Raw genomic sequence first — 25,438 nt, forward strand, 5'->3', positions numbered from 1 at the left:
ATCACCCTCCTAGTGAAATAGTGTTTCCTAATATCCAACCTAGACCTTCCCCACTGCAACTTCAGATCATTAGTCCTTGTTCTGTCATCTGCCACCACTGAAAACAACCTAGCTCCATCCTCTCTGGAACCCCCCTTCAGGTAGTTGAAGGCTGCTATCAAATCCCCCCCTCACTCTTCTGCAGACTAAACAAGCCCAGTTCCCTTAGTCTCTCCTCATAAGTCATGTGCCCCAGCCCCCAATCCTTTTCTTTGCCCTCTGCTGGACTCTCCAATTTGTCAACATCTCTTCTGTAGTGGGGGGACCAAAACTGGAGACAGTACTCCAGGTGTGGCCTCACCAGTGCCGAATAGAGGGGAATAATCACTTCCCTCGATCTGTTGGCAATGCTCCTACTAATACGGCCCAATATGCCGTTGGCCTTCTTGGCAACAAGGGCGCACTGCTGATTCATATGCAGCTTCTCATCCACTGTGATCCCCATGTCCTTTTCTGTAGATCTGCTGCTTAGCCAGTTGGTCCCCAGCCTGTAGCGGTGCATGGGATTCTTCCTTCCTCAGTGCAGGACTCTGCACTTGTCCTTGTTGAACCTCATTAGATTTTTTTGGCCCAATCCTCCAATTTGTCTAGGTCACTTTCGACCCTATCCCTACCCTCCAGCATATGTACCTCTCCCCTCCCCCCCCCCCAGTTTAGTGTCCTCAGCAAACTTGCTGAGGATGCAATTCATCCCATCGTCCAGATCACTAATAAAGATGTTGAACAAAACCAGCCCCAATACTGAAGCCTATGGCCCCAGGGGTCAGTCCTGGGGCCTGTTTTGTTCACTGACTCCTTGGGTGCTCTGGGGTAGGAGCACCAATGGGGAAAAATTAGTGAGTGCTCTGCACCCACCGGCAGCCAAACTCCCCTCAGCACCTGCCCCGCTCCTTCTCCTCCTCCTCTTCCTGATCTGAGCGCGCCGCGTCCCTGCTCCTCCGCCTACCTCCCAGTGCTTCCCACCCAGCCGCCGCCGAACAGCTGTTTGGTGGCACTTAGCAAGCTCCGGGAGTGGGGGAGGAGCAGGAAAGGGGCCAAATTTTAAGCATTAGCTGGTCACAGACCCCCAACCTCAAGCATATGGCTCACTCCACAGGGCGACAACACAAATGGATACAATCTAGTTTCCCTTCAGTGGCAACACAAAACCCAGCTTAACTTGTGAGGCCTGGGGAAGACCTATACCAGTGCTACAGCTGGCCTTTTATTTAAAGGAGCCACTCTCCTGTATGTTTTTAGAGCTTAGGCACAGTGAAGCCAACGCAGAGGAAGAAGGGGACAAGGCAGGGAGAAAAGGTAAAGTTGTGTCCGCTTCTCCCAAACACCTTAGCAGCATTAAACAGGTGATGCAACCACAGCCCTGCCTCGATTCTGATCTGCCAGACCCCCTCTGGGGCTGCTTAAGGATTCTGGCTGAGTGACATTTACAAAGGAAGAGCCGTTGGACAACCTTGTCACAGAGCTGTTCAGCATTAACTAGGCCATCCCCATAACACACAGGTGATTATTTTCCTTTTTCCAATCATCCAGGACCTCCCTCGACCTGGGCAAGTTACTTAACCCCTGTGCCTCAGAGTTCCCTCTCTGTAAAAACGGGGAGAATATAATGCCCATATTTTAAAAAAAGGGAAGAAAGAGAACCCGGAGAACTAGGCTGGTCAGCCTCACTTTGGTCCCTGACAAAATCATGGAGCAGTTCCTCAAGGAAACCATTTTGAAGCACTTTGGGGTGAGGAAGGTGGTCAGGAACAGTCAACATGGATTTACCAAGGGCAAGTCATGCCTGACCAACCTGATTGCCTTCTATGATGAGATTACTGGCTCTGTGGATATGTGGAAAGTTGTGGATGAGCTATATCTTGACTTTAGCAAAGCTTCTGTTACCATCTCTGACAGTATTCTTGCCAGCAGTTAAAGAAGTATGGGCTGGATGAATAGACTATAAGGTGGATAGAAAGCTGGCTAGATTGTTGGGCTCAACGGGTAGCAATCAACAGCTTGATGTCTAGTTGGCAGTTGAGTGCCCCAGGCATAGGTGCCAACTTCCCCTCTTTCCCCTGGATGCTCGACTGCCCCCTGCCCCACCCTTCCCACTGCTGCCCTGCCCCCATTCCAACCCCTTTCCCAAAGTTCCTGTCCCAACTCCGCCCCCTCCCTGCACCTATTCTAACTCCTTCCCCAAATGCCAGGCCCCACCTCCTCCCTGCCTCCTCCCCTGAGCGCGTCACGTTCCTGCTTCTCCCCCACTCCTGGAGCTTGCTAAGTGCCTCCAAACAGCTGTTTGGCAGTGGCCGGGCAGGAAGCACTGGGAGGTAGGCGGAGGAGCAGGGACGCGGTGCGCTTGGAGGGGGGGGGGGAGGCGTGGGGCAGGTGCTGAGGGGAGTTTGGCTGCCAGTGTGTACAGAGCACCCACTAATTTTTTCCTGTTGGTGCTCCTGCCCCAGAGCACCCACGGCGTCAGCAAACAAAAGTGGCCCCAGGACTGACCACTGATCAGAACATCGTAGGAAATAGTCTGGCTTCCTTTGTCACCAGTGCCCAGACACAGAGTATCTGAGTTCTTGCCAACTGGCTATGCCAGTCTGATTGCTTTGCTAGTTCTCCAAGCTGTGGAGCATGTGCTTTGGTCCCCAGCTGGGTGCTGGAATCCCATGGGCTGCTTTGTGGAAGCTGGGACTGCTTTCCTTTGGGCAGCTTTGCTTTCCATCTGATATTCCTTTCCTGGAACAAACGAGAACTGCAATGATCTCCTCCACCCCTCCCTGTCTGCCTCCCAAGAGAGCCATGAATTATACACAATAAACAAATAACCCAGTGTGTCTGTCGTTACATCATAAAGTCAGTTAATAATTCATGCTGCTCGCAGAAGCTTTGCTAGACCTGCTCTCGCCTTACACCGGGGGATGGGTTCTCTTCAACCCCTCCATCCTCATCATGGCTGAAAGACATTGTAGCAGCTGAGAGAGTGGTGAAACAGCCGAGATAGTGGCGGCACAGAGGGAGGTATTAATGTAAACCATTGTGCACCTAGCTGATTGCATGGTGATGTGTGGACGTTGTCAGTCACGAGGGCTTGATGGGAATTTGTTGGGTGAACTTCCTTCAGGCAATAAATAGGCTTTATAAAACTGACACCTATTCACTTATTTATTAAAGCAGTATCTTGCAGCTCTTCAGTTCTGTTAGAGGCTTTAAGAGTTCAAGGGCGTGGTTCCAGTTTCACTCTAAAACATTAGAAACCTGGTGTAACTCCAGCTTCTGTACAGTTACTCCTGATTTACACTAGTGTAGGTATGATCAAGGATTTTGGAAAGGGGGGGAGAGGAAGAAGCTTTATCTAGCAGTTAGGCAGCTGGACTTGCTGTTTTGGCATTGGCTTAACTTCTCCGTACCTTGGCTGAGGATGACTGCCTTGCACCTCACCTGCATAGATTCATAGATACTAAGGTCAGAAGGGACCATTATGATCATCTAGTCTGACCTCCTGCACAATGCAGGCCACAGAATGATTCTGCTCTCACTTAAACAGCTGTAACCCAGTGTTGCTACAGCATCAGACTCAGGCTTTGAGAGTCTGTGAGGCTTAGTTCTTTCATGGTTGAAAAGGACTTTGGGATCCTCAGGTGGAAGAGTTCCAAAATAATGTTGCTAAAATTCCAGTGCCCTTCATGTGATGGCTGCATTTTTCCGAATGGTCACGTAATGAAGAAACCCACTCTGAGATGGACAGTGACTGGTTTGGGGAGTCCCATGCTGCAATTTCCCTCCCCTCTGCCTCACTGTCTGCAAAAGAGATTTCTTGTGGTGTGCTTTGCTGTTTGGTTTTTATTACCAGGGCAGTGGGAGTGTGTGTGAGTTGATAAAGGGATACATCAATCTTGCGGGGACCCTTCGCAGTACCATTAAGTATGGTATTTACTACATTTGACCAATTAACTTATCCTCTTTCTATTGGCCAGACATCTACAAACAGCATGTGTCATAATCATACAGCTAAGGGTAGCCTAGAATTCCTCCTTACCTGTAAGGGGTTAAGAAGTTCAAATAACCTGGTTGGCACCTGACCAAAAGGACCAATGGGGAAAGAAGATACTTTCAAACCTGGGGAGAGGGAGGCTTTGTTTGTGCTTTTTGTTGGGTGTTCTCTCTCCTGGGACTGAGAGGGGCCAGGCTGAAATCCATCTCCTCCAACCAATCCTGAACCAGTCGCTAATATTACAAAAATAGTAAGTAAAGCCAGGCAAGGCTTGTTAGATTATTTTGTTTTAGCTTGTGAATTTTCTGTTTGCTAGAGGGAGGTTTATTCCTGTTTTTTGTAACTTTGAACTAAGCCTAGAGGGAGTTCATCTGTGTTTGTGAATCTTTTGTTACCCTGTAAAGTTATCTTCCATCCTGGTTTTACAGAGGTGATTCTTTTACCATTTTCTTTAAATAAAATTCTTCTCTTAAGAACCTGATTGATTTTCAGTATCCTAAGACCCGGGGGCGGCGGCGGTTGATCTGTGCTCACTTTGTAACCAATTGGTTAGGATATTATTCTCAGGCCTCCCCAGGAAAGGGGGTGTAAGGGCTTGGGGGGGATATTTTGCGGGAGATAGGGCTCCTAGTGGCCCTCCCTGAATGTTTGTTTAATTACTTGGTGGTGGCAGCATACCGTCCAAGGACAAAAGGGGTTTTAGCCTTGGAGAATCTTTAACCGAAGCTGGTAGAAATAAGCTTAGGGGGTTGTTCATGCGGGTCCCCACGTCTGTACCCAGAGTTCAGAGTGGGGAGGGAACCCTGACAGCATGGTTTTTGCAAACCTTTTTAAATTTATTTACTGAATTATCCTTATGCTCAAATAAATTGGTTAGTCTCTAAGGTGCCACAAGTACTCCTTTTCTTATTACAAAATGTAATCTAGTATTTGCGGCATTTTGTTCACATCATTTGTCCTGGTCTAGGTTGCAGGCCAATAAAGTCACCTCCCCAGATTATCCCTCTGATTTTTATTTACTTATTTATTAATTATTACACCGAGGTCTGGAGGACCCAACTGAGGTCAAGGCCCCTCTGTGCTAGGTACTGTACAAACATGCATTAAGAGACTGTCTGCTGCAGTGAGCTGACAAGACTGAGTGGGAGGGGAAAACAAAGGCACAGAGAGGGGAAGTGACATGGCCGAGGTGACACAGCATGTCAGTGGAAGACCTGGGAATCCCAGTCCAGGGTTCTATCTATCCAACCATTCTGTCGTCTTAATAGATCTTTCTTCCATTGGATTTCTGGAATTTCTCTCTCCTTCATCCCCTCCAAGTTGCTTTATTGTGGGGTGATAATGGGTGAGTAACATCTGGGGGGGTGTGTGTGTGTGTGTGTGAGTGAATTGTCTAGGTATTTTCTCGCCCTTATTCCTGATAAACACCTGTGCATGTACACGAAATTAACAGGGAGTCCTGAAAATGACCGTGTAGCAGGTTTGAAAATGACTGGCAGAGTGGACAGCAATTTCTGTGGCTGGTCTGTTACAAGCCAGTACTCTCCAGAAGTCCTGTTCAACAACAGCAAAGGTTGGGTCGTGTGTTTTTTTTTTTTTTTTTTTTTTTTTGGCCGGTAAATATTGGCTTATATAGGGCTTCCCCTTTCAGATATATAAGAAATGAAGAATGCACACGTATGTGATGGTTGTTAGAGAATTAAGCATTTTGAAGAATAAGACAATTAAAAGGGAAAGTTCCTGCACAGCAAAAATTAGACGACACTATAATTAATAACCTTATTAAATAGTGATATTTGGGCATTGAACCAAAACACAGGAATCAGAGTGAAGCATTCTTGGCTGAACACACAGCATTAAGTGTGTACGCTTGTACAGAACGCTTTCTGTATAATCCATTGAGTCCTAGGGGAGCATATCCTCTCAGCAAGTTGTTTTCCCCCTTGTCCTTTGACATTCTTGAGACCACTAACAAATGGAATTGACCTGGCTCGGTGGCTTGCTTGTGACTGAGGGCTGCTGTGCAGAAAAGACCAGTGCTAAGGAATGCAGTCTGTTGCATGCAGAAATTGAGGGGGGGGCCCTTGGGCCAAGGAAGGGGTGTTCCCTGACTCCATGGGAATTCTCATTCCCTTTCCAACGAACACCCCCAGGAATGGTGGTGGTGACAGCAGCTCAGACGTATTAACCAAAGTCTTCTGTGGAGGTATGGGACCTTGAGACGGGGGACTGGCTTGTGTAAAACGGGGAACTTGCCCTGGGCCCAAACCAGGTATGTCCAGAATAGGAGAGCAGTCAGAAAAGAGATCCACCCCCTTTCTGCAGGAATATATGTGCAGCTGCAAACTTCTCTGGCTCCCATCTGGCGCAGGTTGGACTGCAGCACGGGATGCGTGTGCTAGTAAATATTTTTGAAGTGCGGGGTTTTTTCTTTTCTTTTTTTTTAAATTATGCAGATTATGAAATCAATTAACATTTTTAAAGCTTCCTTTGAGGAGAACATGACAAAGGACTTAGTTGCTCTTTTTTAAAAGATTTCTTGATATTCTTTGTTACAAATTGTACAGCAGGTTATAAATTGTGCAGATGGAAGGGGAGGGGAACCACCAAATACACAAAATGACCTTTTTCTTTTTTTGAGTGTCAAGGGAACTTGAATTTACACATTGCAGCCACGCATGGTCAAGGGTTTGCTTTTAGCGGGGACTGAGGTAAGCTGCGCAAGATAGCCTTTAAAGGGGGTAGAGGGTGGGACGATGAGCAGCCTCACTATAGCTTCACTAGAGCTGCCTATCTAGCTGCTTGCTCAGTAGTGACCCAAAACTCCTGTCTTTGGGACATCCTCCTCTCCCATATTAATTCACAAGAGAAGGCTACTTCAGGCTTCTGCAGCTGGAATTAAATTTAGGAAAAGGCTTTAGAGCGTAGGTCGCAAATGGGGCCTTGTGACTGGTAATGCATCTGTGTCAATAGTATCCCAGTAAGTGCAACGGCCTTGCTGTTTGCTTTATATTTTATTTATAAATGCCATTTCACAAGAGTGGTAAGACACTCCGGGCTGAGCATTTCGAGGAATTATTGCTCCTCGAGCCCCGTAACACCACGTGAGGCATGCAATAATGGCCTAGAGATGCAATGACAGTCATGTCTTATTGCTTACAGCTTCCATACCAGAGTTGCTTCAAAGTAAAATCTCTGTGCATAATGACATATCGGTTTCTTTGCCCTTTTCATCCTTGCTCTAATCCCTTTTTGTAAAATTTCAAGTGGGACAATCACAGAAACAGGAGATCAGCTGAGATAGAAGAATAGTAATATATTTTTAAATGGTACCTTCTTACCCAGAACATGGCAAGTGGTGGGTGAAGAGGTGATGCCAAATTCTAGGATGTGCCTGGCCTTGGACATTCCTGGTCACCAGAATCGCTGGTCCCAAATGTTATAGTGATGACTGCATTTAGAAATCCATAGATATAAACCAGGTCTACACTACAAACTTTTGCTGGTGTAGCAATGTCAGGTAGGACTGTGATTATTTTTCTCTGACCATTCAATACTGACAGAAGCCCTAGTATATTCAGTTATACTGGCAAAAAAGTCATTTTGCTGGTGTAGCCTGTTTTGTTCAGAGAACTGACGTAAACACTCTTCCCCCTCGCCCTCCCCAGTAAGCTGCATCCACGCTAGGAGAGTTTGTTGCTATAACTATACTGGCAAACCTTCTGTAGTGTAAGCCCAGTGGTTCTCAACCTTCCCAGACTAATGTACCCCTTTCAGGAGTCTGATTTGTCTTGCATACCCCCATGTTTCACTTCACTTAAAAACTACTTGCTTACAAAATCAGGCACAAATATATAACTGTCGCAGTATAGTATTACTGAAAAATTGCTGACTTTTTTTCATTTTTACCATATAATTATAAAAATAAATCGTGACCTCCCAGGTTAAGAAACAGTATAAACAAGTCTTTGTCTGTATGAAATTTTAGTTTTTACAGACTTCGCTAGTGCTTTTTATGTAACCTGTTGAAAAACTAGGCAAACATCTAGATGAGTTGCTGTACCCCCCTCCCCCCCACCCCCCTTGGGGGGATACATGTCCCACTTGACAACCACTGGTGCAGGCTAGGCCAGAGATACTTGGGTATGGAGATGCCGGTTGTGGCTCCAGAGGTAAGGCTCAGTTGAGTTTTCCACTTAAAACAAAATTCCAACCTTTTTTTTTCTTATGTATGTCCTCCCCAAAATGACAGCACTTATTGTTTGGGCACAGAATGAATTTTCTGTGGATATAAGTAACTTGGTTAGTTAATTTGAGTTAAAATTAATTTAAAAATTAAGAAAATGAGCACCGTTTTGTGTGTGTGTATGTCTTGAATGATTTTAACAGAATAATGTAGACGTGTCAAACTTTCCATATAGTTAGAACTGTCTGAAATCTTGTGCCTTGATGGCACTTGGAGACTTTTTTTATTAAGGATTAATGGATACTGGACTAGATGGGCTATAGGTTTCATCTGATATGGCAAATCCAGTGTTCCTAGAGAGAGACGGGATGGACAGATACTGTAGGCAGCTGGAATTCAGTGAAAGATAACTCCTTGGAGGGCTTCTAGAACTTGTGACCCTCCACCTTTAAAACAGCTGTCCAGGTGGCTTTGCTGTCTGGTCTCTGCTTCTCAGAGAAAATGTGTCTGCTGCTTTCTTGCCCATCTGCTCCCCTGCCTGCCTTCTCCTCCTCCTACCAAGCTCCTGAGGGCAAAAATCACAGCGGCACCTGCTTTAGAACATTAGACCAGTTTAATCATAGATGGGGTTTTCAGCATGATTAATTCTGTAAGCTTGGATTGCGCAGTTATACCAGCCTTCTGTTGGCAGCCTCCTGTGTATCGTTAACAATTGGCAAGAGCGCCACCTGCGTGAATAATATGGGTATCTGCCGGACCAGATTCCTGTCCTCCTTAGGTGCCTCCACTCCAGGTGTTTACAAGTGGTGCTTCTGCTCTAAAAGAGAAGCTGTGTGTGTCGGGGGGGGGGTTCCCTCAGTGGAATTTGTGCCTAATGGAAATACATACTGGCCCAAGGCTGACCATCATTAGATTGTAAAATACAGTACTACAATCCTCTCATAAGTTGGGTTTCCCCATCTCTTGTCCTTGCGGAGAAGCTAGTTTGGTTCAGTGGCAGCAGGGCTGTAGCATGTGTGCATAAAGCCCTAATCTGGGGGAATTTTCCTGGATTTAAAATGAGCCAAGGCCAATAGCTCTATTGCTTTCTGCCATCTCCACTGCATGATCCTACTTGCTGTGAGGCTGGCTTCCTGCTTTCCACAACTGGCCTCAGTTTCATCTACTCGTCTTTGGCTCCTTTTTCCGATGCAGCACTTAGAGATAAAAGGTGCCATGGGAATAGCACTGAAAATAATAATAATTGGGATGTAGACAAGCCAGCAGCACTTTTCCAGGCCAGGTGGGAGATTTAACATTTACATGGCCAGGAATTAAAGAAGTCAGGGAAGCTCGTTAAAAGCGGAAGAGGATTAAAAGATGTAGATTTGAGGAGGGTTTTTTGTTGTTACAACTAAAAATACATTTTTTTTTTTGAAGTGGAGGAGGGAGTATGGAGTGTGCTGTGGGCAGATGCAGGCTTGACAGCAGTGGGAACTCTTGCCGTAAAGTGATCTGTACATAGGAGTGACACTGTGTAGTCCATGCTGCAGCTTCCCATCCCACTCTGGTCAAGTAACTCAAGAGGCAGCTTTGCCAATAACATCTCCTCAGACCTGGCAGCACCACTTCTTATGGGAGTGAGAAATATTGGGGCTGCTTATTAGTTGAGCCCTGGGATTCTCCTGATCCAATATTAGGCTCCCAAGTGTGTCAAATGCTGTCTTGTGGCCTTGCAGTCATATAAATTTAATGTTGGGAAAGCCCTGTTATAGCCTCTTGTCCATTCCCTAGCTGGGGCAGGACATAGTCCCCGGCTGGAGGACATTGCTGATCCTGAACTGGTTCTATGGGTGCTCTTGCCAAACAGCCCTGCAGGAGTGATAAGCTGTTCTCCATAGCAAAAGCCAAGCACTGAACCACCCAGGCCTTGAATAGTCCCTTTGGGATTGCACGATTATCTGTCTCTCGTGCTTAGTAAAAGGGCAAAAAGAGGCACTTCGCAATTTCTGTTTTGCCTACCTACCCCTTCCCCTTTCCTCTGTGTGTAAACTTAAAAGTCCTGAAGCTCCAGCCTTAACTCTAAGGGCAGATGTTCTTGGTATTCTGCCCACATCTGGCACTGCAGAAACAGAGTGCAGTAAACTTAGCTGTGGGCACCGATTTCCTCCCTCCTCCTTCAGTTATCCTGCTGATCTACTAAGTGTCAGGGCTCTGACTCTCTCTCTCCCTCCCCCTCTTGCAGGATGCAGTACTGGGCCAGGAGGCTGGAGCAGGAGATTGATGGAGTGATGAGACTATTTGGTGGTGTCCAGCAGCTCAGAGGGGTAAGCCTTTCTCTCTTGCCCTCTGTTTCCTTCCTTGTGGCACTGAGCAGCTCTCCTATTCTAGAGAAGCTGCCTGCGTGAACACTTGTAATAAGTCACCGTCTTTCTGCGCGCAGGGTTACAGCTGCCTGTGCCTCTGGTTGATAGTCAATTTGATGCATTTATCAAGTGTGCATGGGTGTTTTGTATCCATCTACGTGGGTTTCTATATGGTTGCACACGACTGTTATCTCAGCACCTCGTTGTGTTCTTTCCCTGTACTGCACAGCATACACACACTAAATCCAGCTGTTTGTGCTGCCAAGGAGAGACAGTGCTCTTATTTGCCTTGTAAGTTGAAATTGTCACTCTTAAAACAGGCTGCATTCAGAGAATAATCTGAGTGGTTGGTTTGCACCTAAATACCATAATGAAACATGGTGATTTTTAGTTGGCAAATAACAATCTGCTTCTCCGCACACAGGTGTTTACAAATAAAATACCATTGTAGAGGCCCCTGTTTCCTCACCCCTCTGTTTCTCGTTGTCCAGCTAAGCTGAGAAGCCAGGGACTGAATGGTCTGTAGCAGCAGAACTCCCTCCTCATTCCTGGAAGTGATCCCTCCAAGTCCGAGCTGGGGTAGTGAAAGGGAAGCCTGCCCTATTTCCACAGTGCCGGTACAGCATGGGGGGACGGGGACTTCAGCCTCCAGTGCCTTCTCTCCCTCCTTTTCCTAACACTTCCAACATCACTTTATTAGTTATTTTAAATGGAATAATCTGAATTAAATATTGAAACACTGGAAGTCTAAGGATCCTAAAGACATCAGGTTTTAAAATCATGCTGTTAGTTAAATTGGGATAGCTTTGCATATAGACAAGCTCTTGGATCAGAACTGGGCTCTTGGTGTTGAGCTCCCAGCACATCCTATATAGGGTTAGACATCTATATGGTTGATTGCATGTGTGTGGAGACACAATGGACAACATGCTCTTCAGAAGAACACCTGGGAAGGACCACTACTTAGTTCCACATCTGTGACCACACATTCATATAATTTTAGTCTCCTTTTGCTTTTCGCTCCCATGCATGTTAAATAGGTGCATCGGAATCCAAAATGAAATAGTCTTCTGTCTAATACAAACATTAAGTTGCGTTCTGCTTTATCAGCCCTTGTTTCCCATTGACCAGTCAGTAAATTGCAGGTAAGGGTAATCACTTCCTTCGGTTTAATTATTCTTGTGGCATAGGGTTCCCCAAGCTGTAATTGAATAGCACAGGATCAGTTGAAATCAGACAGGTTTAAAGTCCACAGGACTAATAACTTTGGTATCTAGTGAAGTAGAAAGAGCAATTTGTACATTGTTCCTATATCTGGTGACTGTACAAGCAAGCGGTGGGCTACTGACAACTTTTAACATCACCCGACTGAATGTCTTGTTGTAATCGTAAAAGAATAGCCAAGGTTATCTATGGATCAACAAATGGGGGACCTGGTATGGTGCTTGAGGGTTGATTTCATAAGCAGAATTTAAAATGAATGACACTTACTTTAGAGGGCAGATCCCCAGCTGGTGCAAATCAGCAGAGCTTCATTGAATTCAAACCTAGCTGCCTTTCATCCCAAAGAGCTTTACAGACTGTACACACATACAGCACTGTTGTCCACCAGTCAGTCTGGGATGCAGTGTGGCGGCTGTTTAACAGCACAGAGCAGTTTAGGACAAGAAGTGAAAAGGGAGTACTGTATCCATTTGGGGATATTTAGGGAGCAGGAGCACATCATTGTTTAAAGTTAGGGACTGACTAATGCTCCCTCTGTTGCAAAAAGTGCCATCTGGACAGGCCCTTGGGTTTGTATCTCATCTGAAAGACACCACCTCCAGCAAAACACCACTCTAAACATGACAAAGGCACTTTGGTTTGGGACTGACTCAGGCCTGGTCTATACTACGGGGTTAGGTCGAATTTAGCCATATTAGGTCAGTTTTTAAAATGAATGCGTCCGCACAACCAACCCCATTCCGTCGACTTAAAGCACTCTTACAATCGACTTCTGTACTCCTCCCTGGCGAGGGGAGTAGCGCTAAAATCGACCTTGCTGGGTCAAATTTGGGGTAGTGCGGACGTAAATCGACGGTATTGGCCTCCGGGAGCTATCCCAGAGTGCTCCGTTGTGACTGCTCTGGACAGCACTTTGAACTCCGATGCACTAGCCGGGTACACAGAAAAAGCCGCGGGAACTTTTGAATTTCATTTCCTGTTTGGTCAGCGTGGCGAACTCAGCAGCACAGGTGACCATGCAGTTCCCCCAGAATAGCAAACGAGCTCCAGCATGGACCAAAAGGGAGACACTGGATCTGATTGCTTTATGGGGAGAAGCATCTGTGCAGGCAGAACTCCGATCAAAAAGAAGAAATGCAAATATATTTGCCAAAATCTCCCAGGGCATGTTGGAGAGAGGCTACAACAGGGACACACAGCAGTGCTGCATGAAAGTTAAAGAGCAGAGGCAAGCCTACCAAAAGACAAAGGAGGCAAACGGTCACTCAGGGTCAGAGCCCCATACATGCCGTTTCTATGATCAGCTGCATGCCATTCTAGGAGGGGACCCTACCACTACCCCACCGCTGTCTGTGGACACCTGCAAGGGTGGGGAGTCTCACATAACGGAGGAAGATTTTGTGGATGAGGAGGAGGAGAATGCGCAGCAGGCAGACGGTGAATCCGTTCTCCCCGGCAGCCAGGACCTGTTCATCACCCTGGAGCCAATACCCTCCGAAGGCGGGATCCCCGACCTTGAAGCTGGACAAGGCACCTCTGGTGAGTGCACATATGTAACTACAGTACAGGGTTTAAAAGCAACAGTGTTTAATGTTTGATTTGCCCTGAAGAATTGAGTTGCATTCGCAGCCAATACAGCTACTGGAAAAATCTGTTCACATGTCTGGGGATGGAGCAGGAATCCTCCAGGGATATCTCCATGAAGCTCTCCTGGAGGTACTCTGAAAGTATTATGGAATCATTGCAGCACAAAGCATGGCAGTGAATGGTCCTGGGTTTTGGTCGCATTCAAGCAACATTCGGTGTATATCTTTCTGTGTTATCCTCAGGAGAGAGAGATCATTCATGGTCACCTGGTTGAAATAGGGAACAGTAAAAGGACCCCATTCATGCTGGGCTGTTCGTGCTTGGCTAAAAGGGATCATCCTGGAGAATAGCCACGGGGTGTGATAGGGGGAGGTGTGTGCTGCATATCCACCCGAAAACCGCAGCTCCTCCTTTTTAAATGTGAAACCCAACCCATTGCTTGTTATGGGAAAGGATGGTGCTGCAGTTTGAAACCATTCCCACATGTTACGCGTAAGAAGCCAACCCTGCTTACCCTTTGCCTTACCAAGGCTGCATGGAAACTGAATTCTGTTGCCTAGCCCTGTGTGATGTGTCACCATACCGGCAGGTGCTCAATATAAAAGACAAAATGCGACCTTGTACCTAAAGCACATGTGCTGTCTACTGTGAATTGCTTGATTCACTGTGAAAGTCTCCCTTTTGTTCTCAGAAATGTATCATCTTAAATTTTACTCTCCCTTTTTATCTCCCCCCAGGTGCAAATGTTTCTAGGCTCCCCCTATCATCTCCGTCCCTGAGGCTATCGCAGATTAGAAGGCGAAAAAAATGCACTCGCGATGACATGTTTTCTGAGCTCATGCAGTCCTCCTGCACTGATAGGGCACAGCTGAATGCATGGAGGCATTCAGTGCTAAAGGCTAGGAAAGCATTAAGTGAGCGTGAAGAGCAGAGGCAGGAGGCGATGCTAAGGCTAATGGGGGAGCAAATAGACATGATGAAGCATCTGGTGCAGCTGCAGGAAAGCCAACAAGAGCACAGACCCCCACTGCATCCATTGTAAACCACCTGACCTCCTCCCCAAGTTCCATATTCTCCTCACCCAGATGCCCAAGAACGCGGTGGGGGGGAAGGCTCCGGGCACCGAGCCACTCCACTCCAGAGGATGGCCCAAGCAACTGTCATTCAAACAGTTGCTTATTATAGCCACACTACAAATCAATTTGGCCTTGTCCTTCCCTCCTCCCCCTTCGCCCTACCCCACCGGGGCTACCTTGTCAGTTATCTCCCTTTTTAAAAAAAAAATAATAAAGAAAGAATGCATGGTTTCAAAACAATAGTTACTTTATTTAGAAGGGGGCAGGGTGGTTGGCTTATAGGGAATTAAAATCAACAAAGGGGAAGGGTTTGCATTAAGGACAAATACACACAACTGTCACACCGAAGCCTGGCCAGTCATGAAACTGTTTTTCAAAGCCTCTCTGATGCGCAGCGTGCCTTGCTGTGTGCTTCTAATCACCCTGGTATCTGGCTGCTCAAAATCAGACACCAGGCAATTTGCCTCAACCTCCCACCCAGCCATAAACATTTCCCCCTTACTCTCACAGACATTGTGGAGCACACAGCAAGAAGCAATAACAATGGGGAATGTTGGTTGCGCTGAGGTCTGACCTAGTCAGCAAACAGCGCCAGCGAGCTTTTAAATGTCCAAAGTCACATTTTACCACCGTTCTGCACTTGCTCAGCCTATAGTTAAACTGCTCCTTACTACTGTCCAGGCTGCCTGTGTATGGCTTCATGAGCCATGGCATTAAGGGGTAGGCTGGGTCTCCAAGGATAACTATTGGCATTTCAACATCCCCAATGGTAATTTTGTGGTCTGGGAAGTAAGTCTCTTCTTGCAGCTGCTGGAACAGCCCAGAGTTCCTAAAGATGCGAGCATCATGCACCTTTCCTGGCCATCCCATGTTGATGTCAGTGAAACAACCCTTGTGATCCACCAGTGCTTGCAGCACTATTGAGAAGTACCCCTTACAGTTTATGTACTGGTGGGCAAGGTGGTCCGGTGCCAAGATAGGGATATGCGTTCCATCTATTGCCCCACCACAGTTAGGGAGACCCATTGCAGCAGAGCCATCCACTATGACCTGCACATTTCCCAGAGTCACTACCCTTGATAACAGAACATCAGTGATTGCATTGGCTACTTGGATCACAGCAGCCCCCACAGTAGATTTGCCCACTCCAAATTGATTCCCGACAAGCAAGCTTCTGCAGAGCTATCACCACTCGCTTCTCAACTGTCAGGGCAGCTCTCATCTTAGTATTCCTGCGCTTCAGGATAGGGGAAAGCAACTCACTGAGTTCCAGGAAAGTGGCCTTACGCGTGGAAAAGTTTTGCAGCCACTGTGAATCATCCCATACCCGCAACACTATGCGGTCCCACCAGTCTGTGCTTGTTTGCCGGAATCGGTGTTCCACTGTATCAACCAGCCCCACTGCCACCGTGATGTCCCAATTGCCACAGCCCGTGCTTTCAGGAACATCTGTGTCCATGTCCTCTTCAAAATCCTTCTCGTGCTGGTGTCTCTTAGCCCGGTCCTGCCTATACTCCAGGATAATGCGCGAGGTGTTTACAATGTTCACAACAGCAGCGGTGAGCTGAGCGGGCTCCATGCTTGCTGTGGTATGGCATCTGCAGGAGAGCAGAGTTGCAGCGGAAGCAGTGAATGATGATGGATGCCACGAGAATAGATATTGATACAGAACGACGAGAGGACCTGCGAGGTGGATTCATGGCACCAGGAGAGCCGGATTGCAGCAGAAGTGGTGGATGACAACACCATGGAGAAATTTTGCTATTGAGACTGAGCTCATTTACAAGACCAGGAGAGCAGAGTTGCAGCGGAAGCGGTGGATGATGATGGTTAGCAGTCATACTGCACCGTCTGCTGACGGCAGCACCCAGGACACAACAGCAGTGGTGATGGTGAGCTGAGCGGGCTCCATGCTTGCTGTGGTATGGCATCTGCACGGAAAAAAGGCATGGAATGGTTGTCTGCCGTTGCTTTCACAGAAGGAGGGGCAACTGACAACATGTACACAAAACCGCCCGTGACAACGTTTTTGCCCCATCAGGCACTGGGAGCTTAACCCAGGGTGGTGGAGACTGCAGGAACTGTTGGATAGCTACCCACAGTGCACCGCTCTGTAAGTTGATGCTAGCCACGGTAGTGAGGACGCACTCCACCGGCTTAATGCGCTTAGTGTGGACATACTCAATCGACTGTATAAAATCGATTTGTAAAAATTGACATCTGTAAAATTGACCTAATTTCATAGTGTAAACATACCCTCAGACAACAAGAGCACCAGCTGAATCACCATGAGTGGAGGGGAGAATGGAATAAAATTTTGTGAGGAGCTATGGGAACTGAAGCTTGCATCTAAATGGAAATGGGGCTTCTAAAAAAGGATTATGAGGCAGATGTCATTCCTTGTGAGACAGGTAGGGGGAAGAACGATAGAATGAGTACTGCTTTCAGTATTAGAGATGAGTTATGCTGTCTTCTGAGTGTGGGAAATCTGTAAATCAAAAGCAGAAAGAGATAAAACGTGGGGTTGGAGGTATTGGGGCTATTTCTGAGTCAGGACCCAGATTTGGATCTGATTGTTGTAGCTGTACAATGGGCTGTACCAAACAGGTGTTTGTCTAACCTGCTCTTAAAAACCTCCAATGGCAGAGGTTCCACAACTTCCCTGGGCAATTTATTTCAGTGCTTAACCACCCTGACAGGAAGTTTTTCCTAATGTCCAACCTAAACCTCCCTTGCTGCAATTAAAGCCCATTGCTTCTTGTCCTGTCCTGAACAATTTTTCTCCCTCTTTCTTGTAACAAGCTTTTATGTATTGAAAACTATTATGTCCCCTCTGTCTTCTCTTCTCCAGACTACACAAGCCCAATTTTTTCAGTCTATCCTCAGAAGTCATGTTTTCTAGACCTTTCATTATTTTTGTTCTCCTCTGGGCTTTCCCCAATTTGTCAACATATTTCCTAAAATATTGTGCCCAGAACTGGACACAATACTCCAGTTGAGGCTGTATCCGCGCGGAATAGAGCAGAAGAATTACTGCTTGACTTGTTTACAACACTCCTGCTAATACATCCCAGAATGATGTTCATTTTTTTGTTTGTTGTTTTGTTTGTTTTTTTGCAACAGCGTTACACATCATATTTAGCATGCTATGACCCCCAGATCCCTTTACACAAAACTCCTTTCTAGGCAGTCATTTCCCATTTTGTATGTGTGCAGCTGATTGTTCCTTTCTAAGTGGAGTACTTTGCATTTTGTCCTAATTGAATTTCATCCTATTTTGTTCAGATCATTTCTCCAGTTTGTCCAGTTCGTTCTGAATTTTAGTTCTATCTTCCAAAGCACTTGCATCCCCTCCCAGCTTGGTATTGTCCGCAGGCTTTATAAATGTATTCTCTCTATCTCATTATCTAAATCACTGATGAAGATATTGAACAGAATTGGGCCCAGAACTGATCCCTGCGGGACCCCACTTGATATTGATAGGGAAAAAAACCCCAGAAAACGACCCTATAATCATGTAAAGCTACGCTGCTGTCTTTTTTCTATGCTTATCTGTCCTTTCTACTTTGTTTATGGATAGGTGAGCCCTTCAGCTGTCGTATTTGCTAGCAATAAAGTGCCTCACTTTATCAAAGAGCCAAGACTCTGTGTTTTGTTTGGCTAATACAGAAGTCCAGGGAAGGCTACCCTCCTAACCCTAGACGGGAGGGGAACCCTTTTTCCCTAACAATTTGCCCTTCCAGTTTGACTGTGAAACACAGGTAACTACTCTCTGGGAATGGTTTTTCAACCAGTTATGCACCCACTTTATAATAGCTCCATCTCAGTTGTATTTCCCTAGTTTGTTTATGAGATGGTCATGCGAGACAGTATCAAAAGCCTTACTAAAGTCAAGATATACCACATCTGCTGCTTCTCCTCCATCCACAAGGCTTGTTACCCTGTCACAGAACGCTATTCGGTTTATTTGACACAATTTGTTCTTGACAAATCCATGCTCGCTGTTGTTTATCACCTTATCTGCTAGGTGTTTGCAGATTATTTGCTCCATTATCCTTCTCCATCTCTTTCCTCAATACACACCTCTTACCATGGCACTTGCAGAACCTGGAATGGGTAGGTTAAGGGACTGTGGCGTATGCATTTTATGCACATTTATATCTGAATACAACTAGCGCATCTGCTGATTGTTCCCCTCTCCCCCAGACTTTGTGTCTTGCTTTTCATTGCAGGGGATCAGGATCTAACCGTGAACGTGCTTGCGGGTTTTAGCTCTGTGCGTATATGTTCTAGCTCTGTCTGCATTTCCCAAATTAGATTACAGACTCATGGAGCCAGGGACTCTTTCTTTGTAAATGTCTGTACAGTACCTAGCAACAGGAGCCCTGAATGGGACCTCAAATATTATGTGGATCTAAATTTAGTGATTAATGCCCCTGGCTCCTCATGGGGTATAGGAGAAAACTGCAGTTCAGGCAGAAGCTTCAGTCCAGATCAGTGAACCCCCTGCCAGTATACATTCTGGGTCCTGCTGACATCTCTCACAGGTTTATGGAGAGAGCAAGTGCTGGGGAAGGTGCTGCTCCAGAAATGGATCTTCAATCCAGGCCTGACTATACCCGGTAAATAACAATAATAGAAATTCCCTCCTCAGCTTTGTCAGGTTATTTATTTATATTTTCTTGGTTGCTGTGAAAGGATGTGGGACTGAAACCTCATAACTGTTGTGGCATATGAGGCATGAACTTTATTGTCAGAAAGCTGGTCTCTGGGAACATAATGGTGCTGAATATTTTATTCTGCCCACCCAGGAATGACTTTTTTTTTAATTTTAACTCTTAAGTCATTTCCTGGAGTTGGCATACTAAATGTCAGATGCCCTGCTTCCTCCTCTTCTGAAGCCTGAAGGTATAGTCATCTTGCACACCTCTCTGATGGACGTTTTTTGAGCTTGCACCACTTCAGATGCATCTTTGTTTTTGTAAATTGTTTTTTCTTTGCAGTCATAAAAGAGCGAGAGTCCTGGGGTGCAGTGGGGTGGCATGTCAAAGTGCTTGCTTTTCAGCTCAGAGATATAGGTTCCGCATTACCCTAAGGCCCTGATCTTGCATGGGACTATATGTGCTTAAGTGTTTTCAGGGTTGGAGCTTTAGATGTGGACTCACCTGCTTAATCCAGTGGCCGGAGATACTAATGATTAAACCCTCATTGACGTCAGTGGTGCAGGATCAGGCTCTGTATTGGTTTGTCCCAGATGAGACTTCAGCGACACAACCTGTGATTCTAGGGGGTTTGGTGTGGTTTGTTCCCTCCCATCCATAGCCATGGTCTTGGTCAACCAAGCCAGCTCCTCCATGAATCCTTACAAATTTGACTCTGTCCAGTGTAGTGGAGTGTGGGGTTTTTCAAGTATTCATTCGATATAATTAACCAGTTTAAAATACACTTTTTCCTGTTTAAAATAAGGTATATTTTGTTTAGAAACACAACTTTAGACTATTTCCCCATGGTCACAGCAGCCCTCTCAGCATTTTTTGCAGGACAGGTAATGTAAGCCTGACATTGTGTGCTGCCGCTTTCCTAAAATTCTAACTCTCTTCTTGTGTTTTTAGTGTGGTCATAAACTACCAGCTTTAGTCAGAAAGTGACAGTGAATTTGCGATTTCCTGTTGTAGTCTGTCTTCACATCACAAAAAGCACCACAGAGTTTGGTGCTATGCTCAAGGGACCCAGGACTGGAATAGCAGCGGGTGCTGCAGACAGGATTGCGGTGCATTGGCGGAAGTGTGCATGTGTGTTTGGGTCTGAGGGAGCGCAGGACTTCAGTAGCAGCGAGGCTGTGGGTTGAGATTGAGGGACATTGGTGGAACCGCGTAGGGGGTGGGGCTGAAGATTAGTTGCATTGGCAGAGCTGTGGGGGAGGACTAGAATCACAGAGGGGCTGTGGCTCGGGATCGAGGGGCATTGGCCTGTGTGTGAGTAGGACTTGAACCATGCTGTCTGCTGGTAGTCAGGGTTGATTGAGGTACCTCGGCAAATCTGTTTGTCACTATGGTACATTACATAGAGCTTACTTGCACCATGCTTCACTTGTAGTGCTATTAGTACCCTGGGTTCACAATAAGTAATTCATAAATTTAAATGTAAAAGGCAGAGGAACTCGTATCACAGACTTGAGGTGGGCACAGTGCCCGCAGGTGCTGTGTAAGCTCCCTCTTGCCAATGCAACTCTGTCCTCACCTGCGGTGCTCTCCTGCAATTCCTGTCATGGGACGTTCTCACAACTCTGGTAATACACCTCAATATTGGCCTGCATTACAGTCTTGCATTTGCGCTGCCTGGTCTCGTGAGCAGCTGCAAATTGTGCAGTGTTTTTATTTCTTGTGATACAGATGAGACTGCTAAGCTCTTCTCAATTGTTAACTAAACTGCATGTGAACCCAGGTCTCTGAATATGAAAGGCTGGTGCCTCAAACCGTAGTGTCACCTGCCACTTTTACCTCCTCCCAGCACCTTCACCCTCAGACTGACAGCACTGATCCTCCGCTTCAGTCCTCACAGCTGGGTGAGGAAACACCCAGCTGTAGAGTTGCAACTGATGGGATCCCTTGGCTTGTCTGCTGCCATGGGGCATGCCACAGGGACAGGCACAAAGGCTGATTCCAGCTATGTTGTGCTCTGAAGATCTTCGTGTCAGTGTTACTCTGGCAGGTAGAGGTTAGCAGTGAGGCACGGTGGAACAGGCAGAGTAGAGCAGGTGCAGGGTCCCTCCCTGCCTCCCGCCTCTGCAATCGGCTGAACCAAGCTGACAATCCCCTCTCGAATCCAGCAGACTGCCTCCGCCACCCTCTCTGGGGAAGTAGGTCGTGGTGACTGGCTCGGCCTTGTGTCCTTTTCATCCAGCACCAGCTTGCTGCCTGCAGATTGTGCTGCCCTTTTCATCTCCTAATGGTGATGAGGAAACATCCAGTCCATAAAGGTCCAGATGGCCTGAAAAGCTGAGCCATCAGCTGGGCGTGAGGAGCAGCTTGTTGGCAGAGCTCGGCAGCCAGCTACCCTCCAGCCCATTGATGCTTGATCCTCCTCTACAGGTGTCACTGCAATGTTGGGGAAAGCACGGAGACTGAATGGGGTCCATGGGGGAGGGGGTGAGTTTTTTAAAGCCAGGGCCGCCCACGGTGGGCTTCCTCTATTTTCTGGCAATCCCATGGTAGCGGTGTGCCCTTCTGGATGTAGCATTCCTCTCTCGAAGGCTCTATTGAACACCGTGGAGGAGAGATGGCTCCAGTGTCTCCTTCTAAACTGACATCAAATTTTTCTTCAGTGGCTTTTTTTTGTTTGACTGTATCAGGACTTTCACTTGTTGTTATGGCTCTGCTTTCCCAGCTCTTTACCTTGACTTGCCAGTCTCATACCCCTGCGTGCCTGGAAGTTCTTATTTGTTAATGAGCACTGGCTGGGAAGGGGGATAGTGTGGCCAGGTATTGTGCAAGCTTCTCCAGCACCACCTGCTGTTTGAATTCCAGGTGTCCTACACCTCTGCTGGTGCACATCAGCCCTGGCCATTTCATGAGCTGAGACCTACCTTCCCACCAAATGGTGTGGGTTGGATGTGTGCCAGTGAGGATTCAATTTGTTTTAAAGTCTTTGTTCTGAGCAAAGATTTGGATTCGGGTCTGCAAAGCTGAAGGGCGAGTGCATGAACCTACTGTAGCACTTTCCCCTGTCCCTCTCATGTCTCTCTGCAACTTGTTGCTTCTCACCCTGCTCTGTCGTTGTAGCCACTATACAAACGTTGATAAAGAGCACAAGATTTTTGGTTGGTTTTTTTAATGATATCAGCAGGTGAGAAGCACCTTTGTGAGGGTAACTGCCAGTGTGTTTTTGTTCAGTCTTCTAATGATAACGATACAGGTAACTGCGAGCCTTGCATGTACTGGATGACGCTTTCTATAGCCAGGTATTGTTACCCGTTTGTGAGCCTGAATTCTGATCTGTCTGGAGAAGGTGGCTGTGGAACAGATCCCTCTTCTGCCTTGGGGATGATGGAGCGTTGCTTTGCTTGCCTTAATTTCCTTTGGGTGAGGAGGACTCTCACTGGGAATTCAGAGGGTAGTGGTGGGGATTTGGGACAGTGTCCAGAGTGTTTGTAAAAATGAACTGGTATTACAGTAACAGAGATCAGGGCTCCATTGTGCTACGATCAGTACAGACACTTACTGAGACACAGTTCCAGCTCCAGCAAGCTTGCAGTCTAAATAGACAAGACTACAATAGGTGGAAGGGGAAACAGAAATGCACATGGGGGACGTGACTTGGCCAGGGTCTTGTATCGGATGAGTGGCAGCGCTGGGAAAAGAACCTAAGTTTTCTGACTCCCAATCGAGTGCTCTATCCACTAGACCATGCTTTAAAACCATCCCCTGGTGATGGGGAGAGGTTGGTCTTGCCCGTCTTAAAAGCCAGAATCTATCCTGAGTGCGCTGCAGTGTGTTTAAGTGTGGAGGATTCCCAGGGACTGGATTGTGGCTGGCGCCCATAGGAGGAATTTCTGTTGGAGTCAAAATCCTGAGCAGTAGCTCTGCTGCTATGTAGTGGGTGCATTGTGCTCTGTGCTGAGAAAGGAGGCGGGGTTCTGACTAATCCCCACCCCCTTCCTTCCCACTTTCAGATAGCTAGCTTCCCAGGAGGGGCTAGCCGGGAAAAGGGACTATGCATCCTGGTGCGATACAGGCCAGCCAATCATAGAATCTCAGGGTTGGAAGGGACCTCAGGAGGTCATCTACCCCAACCCCCTGCTCAAAGCAGGACCAATCCCCAACTGAATCATCCCAGTCAGAGCTTTGTCAAGCCTGATCTTAAAAACCTCTAAGGAAGGAGAATCCACCACCTCCCTAGATAACCCATTCCAGTGCTTCGCCATCCTCCTAGTGAAAAAGTTTTATTTCCTAATATCCGATCTAAACCTCCCCTGCAACTTGAGACCATTACTCCTTGTTCTGTCATCTGCTACCACTGAGAACAGTCTAGAGCCATTCTCTTTGGAACCCCCTTTCAGATAGTTGAAAGCAGCTATCAGATCCCTCCTCATTCTTCTCTTTTGCAGATTAAACAATCCCAGTTCCCTCAGCCTCTCCTCATAATTCATGTGCTCTAGTCCCTAATCATTTTTGTTGCCCTCCACTGGACACTTTCCAATTTTTTCACATCCTTCTTGTAGTGTGGGGCCCAAAACTGGACACATTACTCCAGATGAGGCCTCACCAATGTCGAATAGAGGGGAACGATCACATCCCTCGATCTGATGGCAATGCCACTACTTATACAGCCCAAAATGCCGTTAGCCTTCTTGGCAACAAGGGCACACTCTTGACTCATATCCAGCTTCTCATCGACTGTAACCGCTAGGTCCTTTTCTGCAGAACTGCTGCCGAGCCATTCGGTCCCTAGTCTGTAGCGGTGCATGGGATTCTTTCTTCCTAAGTGCAGGACTCTGCACTTGTCCTTGTCCTTGTTGAACCTTTATCAGATTTCTTTTGGCCCAGTCCTCCAATTTGTCTAGGTCCCTCTGTATCCTATCCCTACCCTCTAGCTTATCTACCTTTCCTCCAAGTTTAGTGTCCTCTGCAAACTTGCTGAGGGTGCAGTCCACACCATCCTCCAGATCATTAATGAAGATATTGAACAAAACCATCCCAGGACCGACCCTTGGGGCACTCCGCTTGATACCGGCTGCCAACTAGACATGGAGCCATTGATCACTACCTGTTGAGCCCAACAATCTAGCCTGTTTTCTATCCACCTTATAGTCCATTCATCCAGCCCATACTTCTTTAACTTGCTGGCAAGAATACTGTGGGAGACCGTATCATAAAGCTTTGCTAAAGTCAAGGAATAACATGTCCACTGCTTTCCCCTCGTCCACAGATCCAGTTATCTCATCATAGAAGGCAATTAGATTAGTCAGGCATGACTTGCCCTTGGTGAATCCATGCTGCCTGTTCCTGATCACTTTCCTCTAAGTGCTTCAGGATTGATTCCTTGAAGACCTGCTCCATGATTTTTCCAGGGACTGAGGTGAGGCTGACCGGCCTGTAGTTCCCCAGATCCTCCTCTTTCCCTTTTTTTCAGCCCCCTACTTCTGTTCCCCGCCTGTAGGAAACAAAGTTCATGTGCTGTCTATCTGTTGAGCTTGTACTCACCGTCCTTTCCCCCCATGCACGCACACGCTGCCTCCAAATGCCATTGCTCTGCCCTCTCCTGCTCCTCTTGTTTGGGGAGGTGAAGTGTGCAATGCCAGATAAACACATTCCAGTTCCAAACTGCTCAGGTTTATTTTAATCTGCCCAGGCCGTTCAGCAGCCTCAGTACTCTGCTCAACACTGAGTGCAAATTGACTATGTATTACTGAGTGGCAGCATTTTAATGTTCTCCTCGCAGTAGCTTGGCTGGGGCGGGCGGGCCTTCTTGTGCCACCCTCTAGAATGGTCTTTGCAAGTGGCTCCTTCTGGCATCTCCCTCCTCTTCACCCTTCCTCTCCACTTAGAGCTGTATTGCATCCATCCTAAGAGCTGTCAGGGAAACATATGCTCCAGCTTTTAAATCATTTGTATAATGAGGCTAATATGTGTGAATAATTCATAGGGGTAGCTGCATGTGGATGTTCACTGCATGGCGTTCGCACCCCTCGTTAAATCCCTTCCAGTGGGTGGTACAAATCCAGTGAGGAGGTGGGAACAGGAGAGTCTATACTGCAGATAGCAGCCCAGTTGTGTTGGTGGGTACAGCAGCTCTTCTCTGAGAGAGGGAGAAACACCCCTTTTAGCATGGGGGAGCCCAGCCCATTACAACAAAGGAGAGAAGCAGCCTAGAAGTCTCAGATGTTAGGCTAGAAGCTTGTTTCTTTTAGTGGGAAGCTGTGAATTTAAAATGCTCTGCAATATTTTGAAGTGAAGGGGGGGGGGGAAGTGAAGGCATGCCCTCTAGCTCTTCATATTATTATTAT

The 25,438-nt window shown here is 46.9% G+C and overlaps 1 protein-coding gene and 1 long non-coding RNA gene across 4 annotated transcripts in view; one reads left to right on the plus strand and one right to left on the minus strand.

The window, feature by feature from the left end:
- CACNA2D2 (calcium voltage-gated channel auxiliary subunit alpha2delta 2) overlaps nt 1-25,438 on the plus strand; it is a 599,591-nt gene that overhangs the window by 14,030 nt on the left and 560,123 nt on the right. For all 3 annotated transcript variants that reach the window (XM_048856900.2, XM_048856901.2, XM_075130629.1), the window contains exon 2: nt 10,426-10,507. In XM_048856900.2, coding sequence (XP_048712857.2) covers nt 10,426-10,507 — 82 coding nt within the window. The remainder of the gene's footprint in view (nt 1-10,425; nt 10,508-25,438) is intronic.
- Nucleotides 14,663-24,693, minus strand: LOC142072751 (uncharacterized). Its single transcript, XR_012669307.1, has 2 exons — nt 24,636-24,693; nt 14,663-16,364 (listed from the first exon to the last, which is right to left on the minus strand). It is a non-coding gene; the product is annotated as an uncharacterized LOC142072751 (long non-coding RNA).

This window comes from Caretta caretta, chromosome 7, assembly GCF_965140235.1.
Source record: "Caretta caretta isolate rCarCar2 chromosome 7, rCarCar1.hap1, whole genome shotgun sequence".
NCBI classification, from domain to species: domain Eukaryota; kingdom Metazoa; phylum Chordata; order Testudines; family Cheloniidae; genus Caretta; species Caretta caretta.